Source organism: Nannospalax galili, unplaced genomic scaffold (assembly GCF_000622305.1).
Source record: "Nannospalax galili isolate Female #2095 unplaced genomic scaffold, S.galili_v1.0 scaffold566, whole genome shotgun sequence".
Classification (NCBI taxonomy): Eukaryota; Metazoa; Chordata; class Mammalia; order Rodentia; family Spalacidae; genus Nannospalax; species Nannospalax galili.
The window spans coordinates 734895-758756 of NW_008355811.1; the positions used below are offsets into that span (position 1 = coordinate 734895).

Consider the following 23862-nt stretch of genomic DNA (forward strand, 5'->3'; position numbering starts at 1 on the left):
AACACCATGGAGCATGAAAGGGCCAGGCTAGAAAGTTGCTCCATGATTTCACCATACCCCAACCTGGAGAAGGTGCAAACTTACAAGTTAGAGGGCAAGTGCCAAGGTGGGAAGAGGTCAGACTACATGTACTATACAAGGTGTGAGGGAAGTTTTAGGGGTGATAAAACTGTTGTTTCTTTTTTAAAATATTAACTATTTTTATTTTATGTGTATGAGTATATTGCTTGCATGTACATAAATGCACCCATGTCGTGCAATGTCAGGGTCCTCTGCAAGAGTGGGCCAGTGCTCTTAACCTCTAAGCCATCTCTCCAGCCCTGAAACTATTGTTTCTTGACTGCGTTGGGCAGTGCACAATTATGTGGTTTGTCAACACACAACTCTAGACCAATGAAGAGTGAATATTACTGAGTGTTCAAATAGACAAAAACAAAGAAGTACTTAGAGTGTCATGTAACTCACCGATTAAAATAAGTTATCTACATATGACTGTAACATTAGAAGAAAATAGAAAGCTAATAACCAGTTAACTAATAAAATGAAAAAAGAATAAGAAAAAAAAACAGGGCTGGAGCAATAGCTCAGCAGTTAAGAGCACTGGCTGCTCTTGCAAGGGGACCTGGGTTCAATTACCAGTACCCACATGACAGCTAACAACTGTCCACAACTCCAGTTCCAGGGGAATTTGATGCTCTCTTCTGACCTCAATGAGCATTGCACCACACAGGTGCACTTCCATACAAGCAGGCAATACACTCATATACACAAAATAAAAACTTAAAATTTGGGTTGTTTTTGTTTTTGATTTTTTGAGACAGGATCTCCTTGTAACCCCAGCTGGCCTGGAACTCACTATGTAGACCAAGCCGGCCTTGAACTCATAAGAGATCCACCTGGCTCTGCCTCCCAAGTGCTGGGATTAAAGGTGTACGCTACCATGCCCGACCCAAAGTTGGTTTTTTTGGGGGGTCTTTTGAGACAGGTCTTCCTGTAGCCCCAGCTGGCCTGGAACTTGCTATGTAGACCAGGCTGGCCTTGAACTCACAGAGATAGTGGCACATGCCTGTCATCCCAGCATGTGGGAGAAGGTAGGAGTATCAGTTCAAGGCTGTCTTTGGCTACATATAAGTTTGAGGCCAGTCAGGGCTACTTAAGACCATGTATTTTATTTTTAAAGGGGGATGGGGGAGGTGGTCCTGGAGAGATGGCTCAGCAGTTAAGAGCACTGGTTGCTTTTGCAGAGGACCCAAATTCAGTTCCCAGTACCTACATGGCAGCTAACAACATCAGTAAAAGCTCCACTTCCACGGAATCCGACACCCTCTTCTGGCTTCTGTGGGCACTGCACAAACATGGTAAACTTACATACAAGCAGGCAAAAATTAAAGGTATAAGTCAGGCAGACAGATCTCTGTGAGTCTGAGGCCAGCCTAGTCTACATAGTGAGTTCTAGTACTGCCAGGGCTACACAGTATGAGAACCTGTCTCAAAAAAACTAAACAAACAAAATTCCAGGGATGGTACAGGCCTTTAATTCCAGCATTCAGGAGGTAGGTAGATCCCTGTGAGGCAAGTGATCTCTGTGAGTTTGAGGCCAGCCTGGTCTACACAGCAAGTTTCAGGCCAGCCAGGGCTGCATAGTGAAAACCTATCTCAAAAACCAAAACAAGCTGGGCATGATGGCACACACCTTTAATCCCAGCACTTGGGAGGCAGAGGCAGGTGGATCTCTTGTGAGTTCAAGGCCAGCCTGATCTACATAGTGAGTTCCAGAACAGCTGGGGCTACAGGAAGACGCTGTCTCAAAAAAGACAAAAAAAACCCACTCATACACATAAAATAAAAACTATAACTTTAAAAAAAAAATGAGGCTTGGTGGCTCACGCCTGCAATCCCAACACTTTGTAGGAGAAATGATATAAGTTTGAGGTCAGCCTGGGCTAAAGAGTGAGTTCCAGGTCAGCCTGGGCTAAAGTAAGATCCTGCCTCAAAAAGAAAGGAGAAAAGAAGGATGTAAAGGAAGAAAGAGAAGAGGAGGGGAAGAGAAGGGAGAGAATCCACTGTGAGATCTTTACAGTAATAACTGATTCAGATGCAATTCATCAACAGATGGCAGAAAAAGTTGATAAAAGTTTACTGAGATGCAAGACATTTACATAATTTATATAATCACTTACAAAAGGAAAAATAACTGTGCATTCAACAGGCCTGGTAGACACCACCACCTCAATAAAGTGCTCAAAAGTTAATATTACCAGCCATAGGGCAATGACACCATGACCTCAGGACATGATATACTGAGATGGACATATTGTCACTTCTCAAAAAATACATGACCTGAACATGACACAAGGAAGCATCAAATAATCTAGCATTGCAGAACATTACACAAAATAACTGGTCTGTATGTTTCAGAAACATCAAGGTCACAAAAGACCAAGAAACCAGTTCAGATTCAAGAAGGCCAAAGAGGCATGACAAGTACAGAATACAGAAATCCTGCACTGGGTCCAGGGCTAGGGAGAATTCATAAAAGGCCTCTCCAAGACAGAAGATGGAATCTGAATCTCAACTGTCCATCACAGCAGTGCCAGATTACTCCAGTACCTCTTGACTTGGAAGGTCTACCCTTATCTACCAGTTGAGGTATTTAGGGGTAAGGGGCATGGGGCATGATACCATTTGGCACAGTATATTCATGAGAATGAAATAAAGAGGAACAAAAGCTAACTCCAGTGAATCAAAAAAGGCACAGGGGTTTCTTGTATGACTACACCAACTTTTATGTGCTTGAAATTTTATCAAAATTTTAAAAAACAAAAATACCACAAAGAACAAAACCAGAACCCAACACAATCTACTCCAAAGCTCCTAGAACTTAGCATGTAGGTGGAAGCCTGGCGTTACTACTGCATTCTCGTCTCCTCCACTAAGAAGCTCCAGACCTGGTGACCTCTGGGTGATTCATAACAGTTATTTCCTCCAGCTAAGGAAAATAATTTATCACCTGCTCCTGTCTTTTCACTTGTTCTGTTTTGCACTGTTTTCAAAATACAGGTAAGACACAAGAAAGAACAAACATTAAAACACGGCACACAAGGAATCCTGAGCATACAATCAACAGGACTTTGAATATTAGATGACATGCACACTAAAAGCTACTACCACATTGCAGATACACAGAAAATAATGCAATGAGGTCTGGGTTGTCATTCACTCATGCAACTGAATTTCAGAACTGTATATGCAGAAAGACTTTGACTTTTTAAAATAAGGAATGGGCTCTGGAAAAAAATGCCAAAGAGCAAATAGTAAATTGAAGGTTAAAATATCTGGATGAAGGAAACGTTTGGGATGAGACTACAATTTAGAACCATCAAAAAGTACCTGAAACGGTTGCTGCTGGGATGAAAAAGCAGCAGAAACATTTGGCGGAAGCTGGGTTGCTATAGCAACGGGAGTCCCAGTCTGCCCATCCTTGCCTGTCACAACCTTTACCTGAGAGAAATATTTTGAGAAAAAAAGGCAACAATTTTTAAGACTGCTCAAAATTATTAGAATTTCATTGATGACAGCTCACTAATTTAGGTGTTTTAAAATGAAATGTTTTTACATCAAATCCTATAGGACACTGAGCTGACAGATTCATAGCATAATAATCTAACAGCTGCCAATCTTCAGAACTCCAGTCTAGGTCACTGGCAACATCCTAGATTCTGCAACAGGAGACAGTGCCCTAAAGTTGGCTTTTTGAGCCATTTGCACAGCTACAGTATTCTGTAGTCTACCGCATAGGTCACACAGCAAAGGTCTTCTTCAGTAGAAGCTGTGAGGGTTGTGTGTTTATTCACAAGTACAGATTAGGGGACTCAGTTTACAGACAACATTGGTAACAAACACAAAGAGAACTCAGTTTCACTGTTCCATGACACTAGTGGTAAGGTCCTCAAAATAATCATTGAGATTTTTTGAATAACAAAAAATGGTCCATCCCAGGAAGGACGTTGAAGAAGACACAGATGGCCAAGCCACACAGATACATCCACAGATGCTAGTGAGGACTCTGGAGCAGAGACAAACTTTTGTTCACCAAAAACAGGTTTCTTTGCCAAAGGGCTAAGAGCAATTTAAATTACTTTAGCTATGTCATAAAACAATAAGCTCCACCAACAAAATAAACACTACACAAGACAAAGGCACAAAACACAGTGCATCACAGTACAGGTCACTAAAACCCTGGCATCCAGGAAGCATACCTAAGAGAACCTCAGAACCACTGTGCTGGGGGGCAGAGGGGAGTACTGTGCAGCATTCTGGGAACCCAAAAAATAAACTGTCTACAAAAGGGTCTGTTTTAAGTATCAGTCCATAGGTGCTTGCAAAGTGTGAGTTTAAAATATAATCTCAGCAGGCGTGATGGCGCACGCCTTTAATCCCAGCACTTGAGAAGCAGAGGCAGGAGGATCTGAGTTCAAGGCCAGCCTAGTCTACATAGTGAGTTCCAGGACAGCTGGGGCTACAGGGAAACCCTGCCTCAAAAATTAAGACCCCCCCCCCCCCGCCGCCAAAAAAAGTTCTCATATCTAAGACTGCAACTAAAAACTAAAAAAAAAATTATTGTAGTTGTTTGACACAGTAACTGCATTTTAATGATGAAGATACCATAAAAATATTATCTAGTGGTTTCTAATTACAGCTGGCAACTTAAATCCCTTGTTTAAAAACCTTGTTTTTATAGAAAGACCTATGTAAAATCACAGTGAAACCAGAAATCAGGAGAGAGGTGTTAAGCTTCACTGCTCTGGGAGAACTTCCCTGGTGTGCTTGCCAACAGTCTTATTATTAAAGGGCTACGTACCCAGACAGAGGGTTGAGGAGCCTAGATGGCACCAGCTGAGCTCTCTGCCCAAGATGGGTTCTGGTTCCCAATAACACCTGATTCTGCAAGGCATTAGTCACAACACAGTCCTGTACCTTCCTTCCAACAGAGCTATACTAAAGTAGCTCTTCCTCCATGAAGAAAGAAAATGTACTTTACTCCTCACTTGACATGCAAACCTGTGATACCCCAGGCTCACACTGTACTTTAGTTTACTGCTGCACACACTCTACTTAGCTTCATATAGATCTTCTAGACTACTAAAATGCTGTTTCTTACCTCATCATTGATAACCTCAGATTTTTCTTCTTCCTCTTCCTCCTCTTCCTCCTCCTCCTCTTCAATGTCCAAATCATTCTGCCTAAGATACGCCTGCAAAGGGGCATAGTGCTTCTTCTTAAAAGCCAGGAAATCCATCATGTTCCCCTGAAGATGTTGCAAGAAGAACAGTTCGATCAGGTACTCCTTGAAGATCTCCTTGAGTGCCTCCATCTCCTTGTAGTGGTAGTCCAGGCACTGCTTCCTCATCTGTGCCATCTCCTGGGAGGCTGGTGGGATCTCCTCCAACTTCTTGGGAGCCTTCTTCAGTGCTGAGCTTCCCATAGAAGTAAGAGGCACACTGGAAAGGCCTGGGGGCATGGTGGTTCTGGAAGGGCTGGTGGGTGGCGGTGGAGATGTCATCCCAAATGCTGAAGGCCCCCCAACACCAGGGAGCAGCACACCAGGTGTCCTCTCGAACCCTAGAGGTCTGCTCAGCTGCTGTCCCTGAAGCACTTGCTGCTGCTGCTGGATCAACTGGCCCTGAATGATGCTGCTGATCTGGGGTGGCAGGCTGGCTGTGGTGATATGGCTTGGGCTGGCCAGAGGCTGCAGTCCAGTGCCTCCTGAAGCTGCAGGGCTCTGAGGCCCCAGATGGTGTATAGTGCCTCCAGACTGTGTGTGAGGTTGGGAGAGTCTCCGTTCTCGAACCGTGATGGGAGTTCCTGCATGCTGGAGTTGAACCTGAGCTCCCTGGGCCATCTGGGTGAGGCCTGGTGCCTCCTGAAATACAAAGTGCCCACCACTGGATGGGCTTAAGCTGATCTGCCTTACAAGCACACTGGCATCTACAAAACCTCCAGTGGGGCTACTGCTGCAGATGCCCAGCCCAGGGCCCGGGGCACCTGCACGCACATTCTGCAGGGCTTGCCCTGGCCCAGGGCTGGGCTGTGTGGGGCTTTGCGTCTGGACCTGCTGTGACAGAGGAGAAGTAACTTGAATGTATGATGGAGAGCCATGCTCGAAGCGCCTCTGCTGCGCACCAAACTGAAAACCTGGAGAAGTAGGGTTGGGCAGTGGCAGAGGGGCCAAGGTGATCTGCTGGTTTCCTCCCACAACAGGGCCAACATTCTGCAATGTGATGTTCACATTCTGCCCAGCCACAGGACTCCTGCTCATGAGCTGCTGTATCTGGTACCCGGGAGAGTGGGGTGCAGATGGACTGGCGGATGGAGCAAAAGGCGCAGCAGGGGATGGGGGCAGGTTAGGATGGGCTGGCTGATCCTCTTCACTCCCTGTGAAGGACCTGGACCGCTGAAGTTGATGCTGGACATTCTGAGGACCACTGCCATGGTGCATTATCACCTCCCTTTTCTATCCAATGTATTGTTCCCCTAGAAAAATTAAAATTAAAATCAAGTCATTGGAGGGTAGATAGGATCATATGATTACTGTTTAGTATAATTATACTTAGTAGCACTGGAAAGATACATATGTTCCCATTGGCATCTGAATCAAGCAATGGCATCTCTTATCATTTCACATCAAACAGTAGGCAGACAGCCACTTACATACCTATAACTCCTTTCCCCATCTCCCCTCTTCCATTCAAGATGTCCAAAGGATGGCTGGGTGTGGTGGCGCACGCCTTTAATGCCAGCATTCAGGAGGCAGAGGCAGGTGGATCTCTGTGAGATCAAAGCCAGCCTGGTCCACACAGTGAGTTCTAGGACAACTGAGGCTACAGGGAGATCCTGTCTCAAAAAGACCAAAAAAAAAAAAAAAAAAGATGTCCAAAGGAAAGAAAACCAAGAGAAGCTGGGCATGTGGCCCACACCTTTAAACCCAGCACTTTGGAGGCAGAGGCAGGCAGGTCTCTGAGTTTGAGGCCAGCCTGTTCTACATAGAGAGACAGAGAGTTCCAGGCCAGCCGGGGCTACAGGATGGCCCTATCTCAAAAATAACAGAAAGAGCCAGGCATGGTGGCACATGCCTTTGATCCCAGCACTCGGGAGGCAGAGGCAGGCAGATCTCTGTGAGTTCAAGGCCAGCCTGGTCTACATAATAAGTTCCAGGACAGCTGGGGCTACAGGGAGACCCTGTCTCAAAAAGACCAAAAAAATAAAAAAAATAAAATTAAATTAAATTAAAATAAAATAGCTGGGCGTGGTGGCACACGCCTTTAATCCCAGCACTCAGAAGGCAGAGGCAGGCAGATCTCTGAGTTCAAGGCCAGCCTGGTCTACATAGTGAGTTCTAGGAAAGCTGGGGCTACAGGGAGACCCTGTCTCAAAAAGACAAAAAAGAAAACCAAAAAAGAAGGAGCCTCAAACCCTGCTGTCATGAGGAAGTAGAAGGGCCAAGAAGGTGTGCAGTCCACGTGAGAAAGAACTATAAACTAATAACTATAACACAACACAATACATCCAGCCCAAAGGGACAGTGGCTCCTTTGACAATGGCACTGTGGCAGATGTCACAGAAGACTCTCCTCTCTAAATGGTTGAGAAATGCCTCCTGGGATTCATCAATAACCCAAGCCTTGTATGCCAAACAGCTACCCAAGTGCATAAGCAGGCTTCCAAGAACAGACCGGATAAAGAAGAAAGCTGCTCTCAGTGCCCCACTAAGAGGCTGTCCCCACTAAGAGACCACCAGTCCCTTCAAGCAGGTCAATACTGTTACTGCCTTGGTGAAGGTGAGGAGGGCTTAGTTGACGACTATATGTGACATGGCTCCCACTGAGCTGGATGTCTTCCTGCCAACCATGTTTTGGCAACATGGGGGCCCCCTACTGCACAACCAAAGAGAACGCCAAGCTGAAACAACTATAGACAGTTATAAAAGAGTAGAAGGTACTCGTGAGGAAAGCAGGCTTTGGGGATAGAAGGAAGAAGATGGCAAAGCAGGTAAGCACAATTCAGGGTTAACAGCCAGAAAGCAAATGTCTGTAGAGGAGAGGAAGGAAATAATGGTTGATGAGGACAATCAAGTGTCGCTCCTCAGACTGCCTATTCCCCACCATGGTGGGCCGCAAGCACAGATTATCTTCTTCCCCACAAGAAAACAATAGTGCACCTGACACCACTGACACCCACAGTACCTGACATCCAGTTCAGAACAAGGACCCCAAGAGGAAAGGCAGGACAGTGGCCCAAGTAAGGGGGAGCTGCTGCTGGAATACAGCTGGCTTCCACCATGAAGGAGTAAAAAAATCTCTTGTAAAGTCTTCAGAAAAAGCCAGAGGAAGAAATGTCCCCTGCCTTCTTGAGGTTTCTACCATCCTGAGCCTAGCACAACTGGAGATCAAAGCTACCTTTTCGGGCCAGTGAGATGGCACAGCAGCCACAGGCACCTGATCCAGGCCTAAAGACCTGAGTTCAAAATCTACAACCCACATGGTAGGAGCTGACTCCCACAAGTTGTTCTCTGACTTCTACACATGCACATGCACACAAAAATAAAAAATAGCTAGGCATGGTGGCATACACTTTTAATCCCAGCACTTGGGAGGCAGAGGCAGGCAGATCTATGTGGGTTCTCGGCTAGCCTGGTCTACATAGTGAGTTTCAGGCCAGCTGGGACTACAGGGAGACCCTGTCTCAAAAATGCCAAAAAATTAAAATTAAAATTAAAAATAAGCCCATGTGGTGGCGCATGCCTTTAATCTTAGCACTTGGGAGGCAGGGGCAGGTGGATCTCTTTGAGTTCAAGGCCAGCCTGGTCTGAGGTCAGCTGGGGCTACAAGAGACCCTGTCTCAAAAAGACCAAAAAGAAATAAATAAATAAAAATTCTAGGCCGGGCGTGGTGGCACATGCCTTTTATCCCAGCACTCGGGAGGCAAAGGCAGGCAATCTCTGTGAGTTCAAGGCCAGCCTGGTCTCCATGGTGAATCCAAAACAGCTGGGGCTACAGAGAGACCCTGTCTCAAAAAGCCGCCCCCCAAAAAATTCTAAATTGTTAAAGGGTGTCTTTTTGCCCTCAAGACAAGCAGCAGCTGCACTTCAAGGACATCACTGCTTATCCCTATAAGAAAATGGAAAAGAGATCATGAAGCCATGAACCTGAAAAGTTAGAAAACTTGCAAGGCTTTTATTTTAAATCAAAATTGTATTATAAAGTCAGGGGTAGTGGCACATACCAGTAACTCAAGAAACTGAAGCAGGAGTGTTGTTGCAAGTTCAAGGCCAGCCTAGGCTACACAGTAACTATAGTGTAAGACCCTATCTCTAAAAAGAAACAAATCAACAAGGGAAGGCAGGAGGGAGGAGAATCATTTATGAACAGATAGATAGGAGGAGTTTTCGACAACATAGTACTTTCAAAACAAGCTTTGGTTCCTGCAAAAAGTCTACCAAAGGTCATGTGCTAGCCCTGACCCTAACCTAACCCCAGCTGGTAGAACTCCTGGAGGTGGTGAAAACTAGGAGGTGGGGCCTAGCTGAAGGAAGCAGGTCACTGAAGAGTGCTTTGAAGATAGAATATTACCCTTGGTCCCTTCCTGACTCTCTCTTTCTCTCTCTCTCTGCTTCCTGGTAGTCATGAGGTTAGGAGCTCGGTGTCCCTATAGCCCCCTCTGCTAGAATGCTGCTCTACCTTACCACAAAACCAGAAACAATGAAGAACCTCTGGAAGATGAGCCCAAACTAGTCTTTCCTCCTTTAAGTCAATTTTCTCAGGTATTTTGTCACAGAAAGTTAACCAATACAGTTTCTGATCTTTCCAACAAGTATTAGGAGGGGTAGGGTGGAACTGGCACAAAAACAGAAGAAAATAGAGCATAAATTAGGATGATTCCCTTAGAAAATTCCCAGAATGTCATGGCCATCAGTAAAAGAAACAAAGGGTCAGAATAAAACTCTACATATAGTAATTCACAATCTGGCAGGTGCCCATGCCTATAATCCCAACAGCTAGGAGGCTGGGGCAAAAGGACTGCAAGTTCAAGGTCAGTTTCAAAGAAACAAAATAAAATATATAATGAGATCCTAACTCAAAACAAAATAAAAATAAATTACAAAACCAAGGAAAATAAAAGTTGGGGATAAAAAGTTATAATGACACATTGAGGAAATTCAACTTAAATTCATCACAAATCATACTCAAATAATTAAGCATGTTCTGGCTGTGCATGGTGGCACCTGCCTTTAATCCAAGCACTCAGGAGGCAGAGGCAGGCAGATTTATGTGAATTCAAGGCCAGCCTGGTCTACACAGAGTTCCAGGCCAGGTAGATTTACAAGGAGACCCAGTCTCAAAAAGACCAAAATAATAATAATAATTAAACATTTTCACAAGTTAACACTCAAGATTTTACACTAAATGAAAAAGGAAAAAAAAAAAAAAGAAAGAAATCTTAAAAGAATACAAAGGTGAAAATTCATAGTCTCTGAAGGGAATCAATTTTATGACCCCAAAGAAATAAAGCTGTAGCTGAAGTACTAGCAGGATTTGAAAGCACACAATTTCCAGCTAGGGAGATGGTTCAGTGGGTAAAGAACCTGCTGCACAAGGAAGAGGACCTGAGTCTGAATTCCCAGAAATCACATAAAAGCCAAGCAACAGCATGTTAATCTGTAACCCCAGCAAACCTAGTGAGATGGGAAACAGGAGAATGCCTCTGCAAGAGAACCCTCAGAAGCTCGAAGGCCATGTAGCCTGGTGTATGCAAGGAGGACAACAAAAGAGATCCATCTCAAAAAGAGTAGGGGATGAGTGAGGACCAACACCAGAGGTTATCCTCTAACCACCACAAGTGCCTGTACTCATACACACATATCCATGCACACACATCACATATACACGTATCTATGTGTGTACACACACACACACACGCATCATACACAAACATAAAAAAATACAACTTGAGCACCAAGTATGCTGGTGCACATCTTTAATCTCAGCCCTTGGGAAGCAGATGCAGACGAATCTCTGTGAGTTCAAGGCCAGACTGGTCTACATAGCAAGTTCTAGGCCAGCTGGGGATACATGGAGAGGCTGTCTCAAAAAAGACCAAAAAACAAATTTTTTTTAAAAAGGCTCACAAGCCGGGCGTGGTGGCACACACCTTTAATCCCAGTACTTGGGAGGCAGAGGCAGGCAGATCTTTGTGAGTTTGAGGCCAGCCTGGTCTACATAGCCGGACAGCTGGGGCTACAGGAGACCCTATCTCAAAAAAAAAAAAAAAAAAAGAGACGCCAGGCGTTGTGGCGCACACCTTTAATCCCAGCAGTCGGGAGGCAGAGGCAGGCAGATCTTTGTGAGTTTGAGGCCAGCCTGGTCTACATAGCCGGACAGCTGGGGCTACAGGAGACCCTATCTCAAAAAAAAAAAAAAAAAAAGGCTCACAAGATGACTTCAAAGGTAAAGATACCTACAAGCCAGTCTGACAACCTGTGTTCAACCCCAGGGATCCACAGGGTAGAAAGAGAGAACTGACTCCCATAAGTCAGTGGCATACCCACACACACAGACACACATACATACAAAATAATTTTTTTATTTTGAGAAAGGATCTTACTATGTGGCTCTGGCTGGCCTAGAACTTGCAATGTAGACCAGGATGGCCTCAAACTCACAGAGTTAAGTCTGCCTCTGCCTCTGCGTGCTGAGATCAAATGCATGTTGAGATCAAATGCATGTTATCATCACACCCACACAAAATAAGGAAAAATTTTTTTTTCACAGGGATCCACCTGCCTCTGCCTCCCAAGTGAGTACTGGGATTAAGGCATACACCACCATGCCTCGCTCCTAAGTAAATTTTTTTAATGTAACTTAAAAATATTAATAATCGGGCTGGGCATGGTGGTGCACACCTTTAAATTCAGCACTCAGTTGGGAGGCAGAGTCAGGTGATCTGAGTTCGAGGCCAGCTTGGTCTACACAGTGAGTTCCAGGCCAGCTGGGGGTACAGGGAAGCCCTGTCTCAAAAATACCAAAAAAAACAAAATTAATAATCACCACAGAATAATACAATAAAGGTAAAACAATGTTTAAGTTATGGATGACAAAAATGTAGGATAAAATGGAAAAATGTAATTTTTTTTTTTTTTTTTGGTTTTTTTGAGACAGGGTCTCCCTGTAGCCCCAGCTGTCCTGGAACTCACAGAGATCTGCCTGCCTCTGCCTCCTGAATGCTGGGATTAAAGGCGTGCGCTACCACGCCCGGCAGAAATTGTACTATTAAGTAAAAAAAATCAGGGTACCAATTATTCAGGATATTCATTGTTATGTTAAAAATACCTATAATGGCCAGGCGTAGTGGTGCACACTTTTAGTCCCAGTACTCGGAGACAGAGGCAGACAGATCTCTGAATTCAAAGCCAGTTGGGTTTATATAGTGAGTTCCAGGCCAGTCAGGGCTACTTAGTGAAAGCCTATCTCAGAAAAGAGCACTTACTGCTCTTCTAGAGGACTCAGGTTCAGTTCTCAGCACCCACATGGTAGCCCAGTTTCAGGGAATGGATGCCTTCTCAGGCACCAGGCATACACATGGTATGCTTACATACATGCAGGCAAAACATTAAGATACATAAAATCTTCTTTATCAGTATCAGAAGGCTAAGGAGATGATTCAGTGGATATAAGTACTCGACACACAAGCATGAGAAGAAGAATTCAGAACCCTAGAACTCACATAAAAGCCTAGGGGAGGGGGGGCGCCTGGAGAGATGGCTCAGCGGGTAAGAGCACTGACTGCTCTTGCAGAGGACCCGGGTTTGATTCCCAGCACCCATATGGTGGCTATGAACCACCTTAACTCCAGTTCCAGGGGAATACTAAGCCCTCTTCTGACTTCTGTGGCCCTGCACAACATGGGTGCATTCACATACACACAGGCAATACACTCATACATATAAAAAAAATTTTTAACTGATAATAAAAAAAAAATAATAAAACTCTGGCAGGTTAACACCACCTATAGTCCCAGCACTTGGGAGGCATCAAGAAAGGAGATTCCCTGCAAGGTGGCTAGCTACACTAGCTCAATCAGTGAACTCCAGATTCAGCCTCAATAAATAAAATGGAGGGTGACCAAGGAAGACATCAAATGTTAACTTCAAGTTTTCACATGCACACCTGCGCATACACATGCATGTACACCACACACATACATACACAATCAATCAATCAATCAATAGCATGTTGGACCAGTCTTGACTATAGAGTTCCAGTATACAGTGAGCTGCTATCTCATAAAAAAATTACAAGTATATCAACAAGTTGAGCAATGGTGCCTATCTGTAATCCCAGCACTTAGGCCAAGCTGAGCTATATAGCAAGAACCTATCTCAAAAAACTTATACATGGTGCTGGAGAGATGGCTCAGTAGTTAAGAACACTGATTGTTCTTGTAGAAGACCTGGGCTCCAATCCCAGCACCCACATGGCAGCTAGCAACTGCCAGTAACTCCAGTCTCAGGGGATCTGATCTCCCCTCTTCTGATCAGCCTCTTCTGATCTCCACAGGCAATGCATGACATGGGTGCACTTACCTATATGCAGGCAGTACCCACACACATAAAATAAAAATAGTATTTTTAAAAACCTTATACATATATCAGTAAAAATCCATGGAAACACATCAAAAGGTTAATACTGACCTTCACCTAATGGACAGACAAACCGTGGTAGAGCCACACACAAAGAAGCACGACTCAGCAAGAGAAAGGAGCTAGACACTCCCATGCACAGGTGGATCCTGGGTGCCAGATGCTGAGCTAGCAGCCCAGCACAGACCACACACGTGTGGGTCACTCACTGACAGGACATTCTGGAAAAGGCAAAATCAAAAGGCCAGCGATTAGGTCAGAATTTAAAAATAGTTGAAGGTGGAAAAAGCATGACCATAAAGAGGTACGCGGAAGCTTATGAGAGTGGGGCTGTTCAACTTGATTTGTAGCACAGGGTAACATGAAACAGTTCATCCAAAATTCATAGAACTGTAAACTTTTTACTGTATGTAAATCTCTATACCTCAATTTTTAAAAGAAATTATTCTGACCTCACTGAGTTTATTTATATTCGTTAGAAAAATAAATGTCACCAGGTGTAGTGGCGCTCACCTTTAATCCCAGCACTTGGGAGGCTGAGACTGGCAGATCACTGCGAGTTCGAGAGTTCGAGACCAGCCTGTCTACATAGTGAGTTCCAGGCCAGCTGGGGCTACAAGAGACCCTGCCTCAAAAAGACCAAAAAAGAAAGAAAAAGAAAAAGAAATGCCATTGACTTTAACATAAAGTCATAAAGCTATTTATCTAGACGTGCTTCACCAAAACAAGATGCAGATGCCCAATGGACAACAGCAAGGGACCCACCAAAGGCAAAACAATTTAAATCGCCTATGTTGCTAAAATTTTTTTTATGTGTATGAGTGTTTGCCTACATGTGTATGTGTACCATGTGTGTGCCTAGTGCCTGCAGAAGTCAGAAGAGGGCATTGGATCCCCTGCAACTGGAGTTGCAGATGGTTATGAGCCATCATGTGGGTACTGAGAACCAAACCTAGGTCTTCTGTGAGAGCAGCAAGTGCTCTTAACCACAGAACCATTTCTCAAGCCCCTGTGTTGCTAATTTTGACTCAGCTTTTGTGGTTATCTTTATGAGACAGTCTCACCTTGTATCCCAGACTGGCCTCAAACTCACAATCCTCCTGCCTCAGCCTTCTGAGTGCTGGTATTACAGGGCTGTGCCAACATATGCTTTAGTTTATCTGTTTGATGGGGGCTTTTTGGGGGGAGTGGGTCAGGGGGTAAGAACAAGGTTTTCCTATGTAGCCCTAGTTGGCTTGAACTCACTATGTAGCCCAGGCTGGCTCTGAACTTAGTGATTCTCCCACATCAGCCTTCCAAGTGCTGGATTAGAGACACACCCAACTTTTAACTCAGCTTTTTTTTTTTCTTTTAAGATTTTACTTATTTTATGTTTATGAATATTTTGCCTGCATGTAAGTATACCACATGCACACCTAGTGCCTGCAGAGGCCAAAAGAGGATGTCAGATCCCTTGGACCTTAAGGGATATATATGGCTGTAAACCACCATGTGGGTGTTGAGAACCAAACCCAGGTCCTCTGAAAGAGCAGTAAGTAAATAAGCTCTTAATGGCTAAACCATCTCTCTAGCCCTTTAACTCAGCTTTTTTTTTAAAGATTTTATTTCATGTGTATGTGTTACCTGCATGTATGTATGTGTACCACACATGCATGCAGTGCACCACATGCATGCAGTGCCTATGGAAGCCAGAAGAGGGTATCAAATCCCCTGGAACTGGAATTATAGACGGTTGTTAGCTGCCATATGGGTACTAAAAACTAAATCCAGGTTCTCTGCAAGAGCAAGTGCTCTTAACCACTCCAGCTGGATCAAGAGCCATCTCTCCAGCTCCCTTAACTGGTATATTCTTTATAAATGTTCATGGGCTGCAGGAGGATAGATATATACACACAATGAGCAGTGGTAACAGCAGGGTCATCCTATCACTTCTATATATTTGGAATCCTGGACTCCTTAGTTCCTTTGAAATGCATGACCTGACTACTGCAAACCAGTCACCCCAGTGTGCTTCAGAACAAGATAAATAGCTCTTCCCACCTACCTGCTCCTTGGTAGCCATCATCCAACTATTGTACTCTCAATTTTTTTTTCTTTTTTTGTTTTGAGACAGGGTCTTGCTATGTAGCCCTGGTTGGCCTGGAACTTGCTATGTAGACCAGGCTAGCCTCAAACTTAGAGGTCCACCCACCTCTACCTCCTGAGTGCTGGAAATTGAAAGCATGTACAACCATACCCAATTCTACTCTCAACTGTTGATATCTACTTGATTCCATGCATAAATAACATCATGTGGTACTTGGTCTGAAAGTGAACAGTCCCCCACAGGCTCACTGTGTCTCAACACTTAGTCTCCAGCTGATGGCACTTTTGCAGGAAGTTGTGGACTCTTCAAGAAGTGTGACCTAGCAGGTAGTAGTGAGTCACTGTGGTGGGCCTTGAAGGTGATAGCACCATTTCTTGTTCTGCTTCCAACCACCAAGGTGAGCAAAGATGCACTGCAGACTCCCAAGACCAACTTATTCCAATCCCTATACCCTTTAGTACAACTAAACCCTGAGCCAAAATAAACCTCTCTTCCTTTGAGTTACTTGTCGTACATTTTGTTACAACAACAGAAAATTGGTATCAAGAAGTCTTTGCAGGGGCTGGAGAGAGAGCTCAGTAGAGGACCTGGGTTCAATTCTTAGAATCCACATACATGGCAGCTAACAACTATCTGTTAACTCCAGTTCTAGGAGACCTGACTCCCTCTTCTGACCTCCACAGACTGAACTGGACAATACGGGTACACACATACATGCAGGCAATACACTCATACACATACAACAAAAATAGTAAATAATTCTTTTTTAAAAAAGGAAGTCCTAGCCGGGTGTAGTGGCACATGCCTTTAATCCCAGCACTCAGGAGGCAGAGGCAGGCAAATCTCTGTGAGTTCAAGGCCTGCCTGGTCTACATAGTGAGTTCCAGGACAGCTGGGGCTACAGGGAGACCCTGTCTCAAAAAGACCAAAAAAAAGGGAAGTCTTCACCAAGCATGGCAGCACACGCCTTTAATCCCAGCCATTGGGAGGCAGAGGCAGGCAGAATCTTTGTGAGTTTAAGGCCAGCCTGATCTATAGCAAGGTCCAAGCCAGCTGGGGCTACAGGGAGACCCTGTCTCAAAAAGACAACCCCTCCCCCCAAAAAAAGAAGTCCTAGCAGTGACTATCTTTGTAATTCATAGGTCTTTGGAACTGGTGTGAGAAAGGAATATGGAAAAATTTGGAGATGTAAGCAGAAAAAGCGCTCCAATGTTGTATACACAGAGCTTAATGGGACAAAGGGAGTAAGAAAACCAAAATATCAACAGAAGCCTATGCAGTAAAGACTGCACTCCTGAGGTATGAGATGAGAACAAAGTCTCTGGTCAAGATTTTGACTAGAGGACATTCCTGTTATATTCTGGCAAAGTATATGGTTCTGTTCTGCCTGTATCCTGAAATTCTGTGGCCGGATTCAAAAGTAAAGGACTTAGTTCACAGAGGAAGTATTAAAACAACCTAACACTCAGGCTGTAGCATGGCTACCACTGGCTTCCATTAGTCAGGTTTATAGTGAAAATACAAAGCAAATATGGAGTTTGGCAAGAAAGAAGCATGAGTGCATTTATATTTAAAGTTGCAGACAAGATAGCAGACAAAGCAGCTATAACAGTGAAAGAGGTAGATGCCAGTAAAGAGAAACTCCACACTGAAATAAGAGGAAGGTGCCTTGAAGGCAAGATTTCATCACTTAAGGCTCCAGGATGTAAAAATACAAACTGAGCCATTGACTGTAGCAGCTTTAGGTCCCAGCACCCAGAGGCAGATGCAGGGAGATCTCTGAGAGATCCAGGCCAGCCTGGTCTACATAGTGAGTTCCAGCTACAGGGCAGGCCAGCCTGGTTTACATAGTTCCAGCTACAGGGAGACCCTCTCTCAAAAACAATAGAAATGCACACACATTTGAGAATGTTTCACTGAAATAGGGAGTGTTAAGGCCAGGTGTGGTAGTGCATAACTATAATCTTAGCATTTGGGAGGCACAGGCAAGGAGGACCACAAACTGTAGGCTAGCCTGGTCTATACAGCCAGTTCTAGGCCACCTGGGGTCAAATAGGGGAGAGCATGTTTCTAAACAAACAAAAAGTACTTAATCAGAATAGGATAGAAATTCCCTGCTCAGACAAGATCACCTAGAAAAATGTTTTCCCCTGTTCAGCCACAAAGGCACAGAGGCCACTGTAGCTGCTGCAAAAGAAGCCAGCCAACAACACAAACAGGCAGCACAACTTGGCATTGCCCATGTGTGGCTGGTTTTGCAGGCATGCAGAATCCAAGAGTTACAGGGTCATGGAGGCTTGCACCAAGATTCCAGAAAAAAGATGAGAGGAAATATGTAGCAGAATAAGATTTCCTATGTGGGGCTCTTGAGAACTGTTCATGAAGCTGGGAAAGCCCATGTTACAAAAGCAATTCCAGGATGATGGAAATGCCAGGAATGTGGGCTATTCACCAACAAAAGCTGCAGGCACCAAATGGAGCTGGCCTTAGAGAGAGGATACATGTGCTATAAGGCTATAAGGCAGGGCTGACCAAATCTGTTGAAGCCCAGATGATGCTACAAACCCCAGATGCAGGCTATGAAGCTGCAAGATTGGTATTTGCTGTTGGGTTTGTCTTGGTTTGAATTGGTCTTTCCTTGCTATCTTCCCATTTCTCTACTTTGTAATGAGAATGTTTACTCTGTGTTATTGCATACTGGGGAGTATTTAGCTTTTTATTTTTTTCTTCCAAAAAAAAAAAGGGTTCACAGCTAAGAGTTTGCCTTAGTCTCAGAAGACTCTTTGGATTTTCAGATAGTATTGGGACTGTTCAGACTATGGGGACTTCTTTAGTTGGACTTAACACATTTTGCATTATCAGATGTCACAAGTGCATGGGCCATGGGTATAAGGTTATGGTCTGAATGTGAACTGTCCCCCACATTTATGTGTTTGTTATAGTCGGTACCCAAATAGTGGTGCTGTTTTGTGAGGTTTTGGAACCTTCAGAAGTGTGTCATAGCTACCAGAAATGGGCTGCTGTGAGTGGGCCTTGAAGATGTTATGTCCACTTCTAATTAAAGCCCCAAATTCCTCTGCTACTTGATCCACAAAGGTGTGAACAATGCAACACAAGTTCTAACTACCACAGACGAAGCCATTCCAGTCACCATGTCTTCCAAACCATGGTAGACTATAGCTTCTAAACTATGGACCAAGATAAATTTCTCTTGGGTTACTTCTGTCAGGTATTTTGTCACAGCAACCACAAAACTAATACACTGTGTAATGTCTTATTTCACTCCAGACCATCCATTTTAGAGTAAATGATGGAATTCCATTCTCTTTATGACTAAATCCTTCATTGTATATGTTTATCCATTCATCCATGGACAGGCACCTAGGTTGATTCTGTATCTTGGCTATTGTGAACAGTTCTGGAATAAACATAAAGCGTGCATGTTTCTTCTTCTTCTGTATGCTGTATTCTTCTATATGCCAATTGCATTTCCTTTTTTTCCCCTTTGGACATATACTCATGAGTGGGAGTGCTGGGTCTTAAGTAGTTTCATTTTTTAGTTTTTTGAGGTACCCCCATTCTGGGTCCATTTTGGCTGTACTAATTTACAACCAGGTATCAGAGTTCCCATTTCTCCACAGCCTCCTTAGCACTAATGGTATACAGCAACTTCCTCTAAGATAAAGATATTCTGTCTTGGAGAAGCTCCTTAACAATCAGGATGTGTGGTGGCACAAGCCTTTAATTCCAGCATTCAGGAGGCAGAGGCAAATCCTAGCCAGCTGTAGCTACAGAGAGACCCTGTCTAAAAAGACCAAAAAAAAAAAAAAAAAAAAAAAATAGGATGTTGAAAGGGAAGCAAACAGCCAGGTATGGTGGCACACACCTTTAATCCCAGCATTTGGGAGGCAGAGGCAGCCAGATCTCTGAGTTCCAGGCCAGCCTGGTCTATATAGTGAATTCCAGGTCAAATTGGGGCTACAGGGAGACCCTGTCTCAAAAAAAAATACTGGGGGGTGGGGGCGGGACAGCAAAGAGCAGGCTGTTCTGAAGGGAGGTGAAACATTCCATCCAGCAGGGAAACTATTAAGTTCAGGAAGTAAACAACTCCATAGCGTTAGAAAGTTCCTGAAATTGGCCCATTCCTCTCAAACATATATAAGCCCTCAGTACAGCTAAGAGACTCTAATATCAACAGAGCTACTAGGAAGAAGCAGAGACTACCTGCTGAGCTACCTTTGTACATTCCAGGTTGCCCTGCTTTTGAGAACTGTCACTCATGCTGGAGTAGGTTTTTAGTGATGCAGCTGTCTTTGAGTCATGTCTACTCCTAAGTTACCCCTCACCCATATTCCTATAAGTAGCCCAATAAAATTCATTGGTTCACCAAGTTGGACTTTGGTGGTATCCTTACTTTGATCTATCATTGGTTCCCTATTTGGGGTGAGCAGGCGTTTGTTCATGTCTCCCCAAGAATAGTGTCATGTCGCACAACAGCACATTATTGTATTGTCTTTTTGGTAGTAGCCATATGATTGGGTAAGATAATATCTCACTATGGTTTCTATTTGCATGTTTCTGATTATCTTTTTTCCCCTTCTATTTTCTTTTTTTGTTGGCAGAGTCTCATTATATATGCCTGACTAGCCTGGAACTCACTATTAGACCAGGCTGACCTCAAATTCAGAGATCTACCTTCCTCTGCCTCCCAACTGCTGGGGTAAAAGGCAGTCACCACAACACCCAGCCTACACACTAATTTTATTTCAACTACTGAAACCAAGACAGGTGAAATTGGCAGTCTGACAAATGGCCACACTGGGTCAAGAAAGGTTCACCTAAGCAATGATCTGTTTTTTTAAATTTTACATGTATTACTCTGTTCCAAAGGCCAAAAATGTCAAAAAGTATTTGGGAGCTCTTATCTAATCCCTAAAAGATTTTAGGGTTATCTTTTCAGAGGGGGGAATGTTAGAATAGCAAAAAGACCCATTAAAAAAAAGAAAGGGTACACAAAGTTGTCAGAAAAAAAGTGATGGGGAGATATAGGTGGTGTTGGAGGGGTGGGAGTGGGTGTGGATTTGATCAAAACACCTTATACACATGTATGAAAATCTCAGGTTTTTTTATTTTACATGTGTTTTGCTGCATGTGTATAAGTGCACCCATGTGTGCAATGCCTGTGGAGGTCAGAAGAGGGCATCAGATCCCCATGGAACTGGAGTTATAGACAGTTGTTAACCTCCATGTGGATGCTGTGAACCAAACCTGGATGGAGCCTCTGCACAAGCAGTCAGTGCTCTTAACCACTGAGCCATCTCTCCATCCCCAGTGAACTGTTTTCTGACTATTCCCACTGACCCACACAGCCAGCAGACTTGGGGATTGGCAGCTGATACAGCCAATGTTGCTCAGCTGGTGTTAGAGGCAAGTCTCCATCTTATGTGCAGAGCTGGGGCCCAACTGAAGATCAAGCCACAACAGTAGAGCAGTGGCAGCTATACCAAGGGGCCCCAATCACCTAAGGTCTAGCCACACAAAGCCTCTCCACCGCCTCCCCCAAAGTATCACAATAATTCAAAAACTTCTCTCACAAGGGGCTAGAGATAATGGCACTGGCTGCTCTTACAGAGGACCTGGGTTTGGTTCCCAGCATCCACATGATCACTAACAACCATTCATAACTCCAGTTTCTAGGGATCGGACACCCTCTTCTAACCCCATGGACGCTGCATGGCACAGGTGCTCTTACATGCATATAGGCAACACACTCATACACATAAAAGTAAATAAGTTTCTTTTTTAAACTCCCTCCAACACGGAGTCCACTTTTTCCTTCCCTGAGAATCCATGCTCAAGGGCCCTTTCCACTTTCCAAAATATGTCACCTGACAGACCATTAAACAATTACCTCTAAGCGTGCTAAAAACAAAATTAAAAGTTTAAGCCTAATGATTTGGGACATAACTCAGTGGTAGACTCCTCCCTTAGCATGCACAGGGCCCTGGACTAGAAAACTGTCAACTGTGCTTGGTTCTGGGTATGACTTAAGAGTTTTAAAACATTCTGGGGCTGGGCATGATGGCAAGGGGCCAGCAGTCCAAGCTACTCAGGAGTCTGAGGTAAGAAGACTGAGCTCAGGGTTAGAGAGCAGTCTGAGAAACACAATAAGGCCCTTCTCAGAAACAAGTAAATTCAACAGCCAAGCATGGTGGCTCACGCCTGTAATCTCAGCACTGTTGGAACGCAGTTACAGGCCAGCTTGGACTATGTAGTGAATTGCAGGTCAGACTAGACTACAGTGGGACTTTGTCTCCAAAAATCTAAATAATTTTTAAGCTAACACAATTTTTTCTTTTTTAGCCATTCAGAGTGGGCATATACCACCCCAAAACTACAAGAACCGTTTTATCACACGTAAGAGCACCCGAAATAAGACGCAACCATCCTAGCCGGGGATGAGCGCGACCCACAATTCGAGGTCGCGGTGCTCGCCGACACTGGACAAGGAAACAGACCTGCGGAGAAGCCGGGGATGGCGGTGCAGGCCCACTAGGCTCTCCTGGTCCTCCCCGCTCTGCCTCGGCTCCTGGCTACACCGACCAACGGTGCAGCGGGCGTTAGGAGCCCCGCCTTCCAGAGCGCTCCGAACCCACAGCGGCCGCACGCTCGCCCGGGGCCTGCGCAGCGCCGGGAGCCGCACAACGCCGGGGTCGCACCGCGCCGCGCCTGGCGCGCGGGAGCACTGACGAGGGAAGGGCCTTCCGAGGTCCGACCGCGCGCCGCGGCCTGGCTCTGGCCGCCCCGAGCCGCCCGGCCCTCCTCCCCGCCCGCCCACGACAAAGCGCCGCTGCGGCCAGGGCCGACGCGACTCGGGCGGCAGCGCTGAGGGCGAATTCCCGGGGCGCCGCCGCCTGCCGCCCTCCCGCCCGGCCTTCTACCCCAACGCCGCCGTCGTCCCGCTCACCCTGCACCTCGCGCCACCCTCCGCTGCGTCGAGACAGCGGGAGGCTGGAGCGCGCCCCAGCCGCTCGGCACATCCGGGTCCACCGGCACAGGAAGCAGCGGCTACGGCAAGCGGGGAGGGACAATCGCGATGCCTATTCTGTCGCGCCCCTCACCACCGCATGGAGGCGCCAGAAGCCAGACAGCCTGGACGCGGGAGAAAGAGAGGATCCGAGATGGCGGAGTCCGGCTCGAGAGTATTCTGAGAGAAACTAGAGAAACGGTAGGGCTATGCCGCGGGCACGTCTGGCGGGTCCGGGGCAGGGTCCCGTGAGCTGAGGGCGGGTTCAGGGCGGGCCAGGGTGAGGCACCACCTGTAAACTCGAGGAACTGCCCTGCGGTGGACTGGGGCGGGCCGAGAGGTCCCAGCGGTAGCGAGGCGGTGCCTCAAGGCTCGCGCGAAAAAGGGCAGACTCAAGACGAGTCGGGGCGTGGCCTCATCCGTGTGATGGCCTCGGGGCTCGGGCGAGTTTGGGCTGTTCCGGAAAACGACGACCAGTTCTTGTGCAGAGCCTCTCTGCTCTAGGGGGATTCGGACAGTCTTGGATCCAGCGGCGGGCGGCACGGTCTGGTCGGTACCGAGCCGGGCCTCAGAGCTGGAGTGAATTCGAGCTGACATGAGATGGGGAGGCGGGGCTTCAGGATGGGGGCGGGGCCGCACCTGTTAGACCCTAAGAGCTTGCAGAAACCCTGGGCCTGTGAGCCCAAGGCCCGTTCAAGAAAGCTTGGATGGACTTGGCCAAAAGGTTTGTGGTTGCGTCCTCCGGATAGTGAGTCATGTCCTCTAGGTTATGACGGAAAACTAGAGGTCTGTCCCTGTGGCCTAAAACCTGGGTGTCGCTGTGGCTCACAGAAAGGAGGCAGAGGACTAGATGAACTGACATGACAAAATTATATTCAGCATCATTAGGCTTCAGAGAATGCAAATGAGACTTGACCACCTGAGGCAGAAAACCTTTACCAAGCTAAGGCAGGAAAAGTGCCCCGAATTCGAGGCTGGCCTGAGCTACATAGTGAGTTCAGCAGCAGCCTACAGAGAGACTCTTAAAAACAAGAGGCTAGGCCCAGCGTGGTGG

The 23862-nt window shown here is 45.6% G+C and overlaps 1 protein-coding gene across 14 annotated transcripts in view; it reads right to left on the reverse strand.

The window, feature by feature from the left end:
* The window catches only part of Ep400 (E1A binding protein p400), a 152902-nt gene extending 129523 nt beyond the window's left edge, over nt 1-23379 (reverse strand). For 2 of the 14 annotated variants that reach the window (XM_029556482.1, XM_029556481.1), the window contains exons 1-3: nt 22749-23359; nt 13747-13916; nt 5162-6534 (exon numbers count right to left, since the gene is read on the reverse strand). In XM_029556482.1, coding sequence (XP_029412342.1) covers nt 5162-6499 — 1338 coding nt within the window. In that variant the 5' untranslated portion in view covers nt 6500-6534; nt 13747-13916; nt 22749-23359. Of the gene's footprint in view, nt 1-3390; nt 3502-5161; nt 6535-13746; nt 13917-22299; nt 22712-22748 lie in introns of those variants that run through there. The other 12 variants (XM_029556478.1, XM_029556474.1, XM_029556476.1 and 9 more) reach the window with 12 other exon arrangements.
* Nucleotides 23380-23862: the final 483 nt, after the last annotated feature.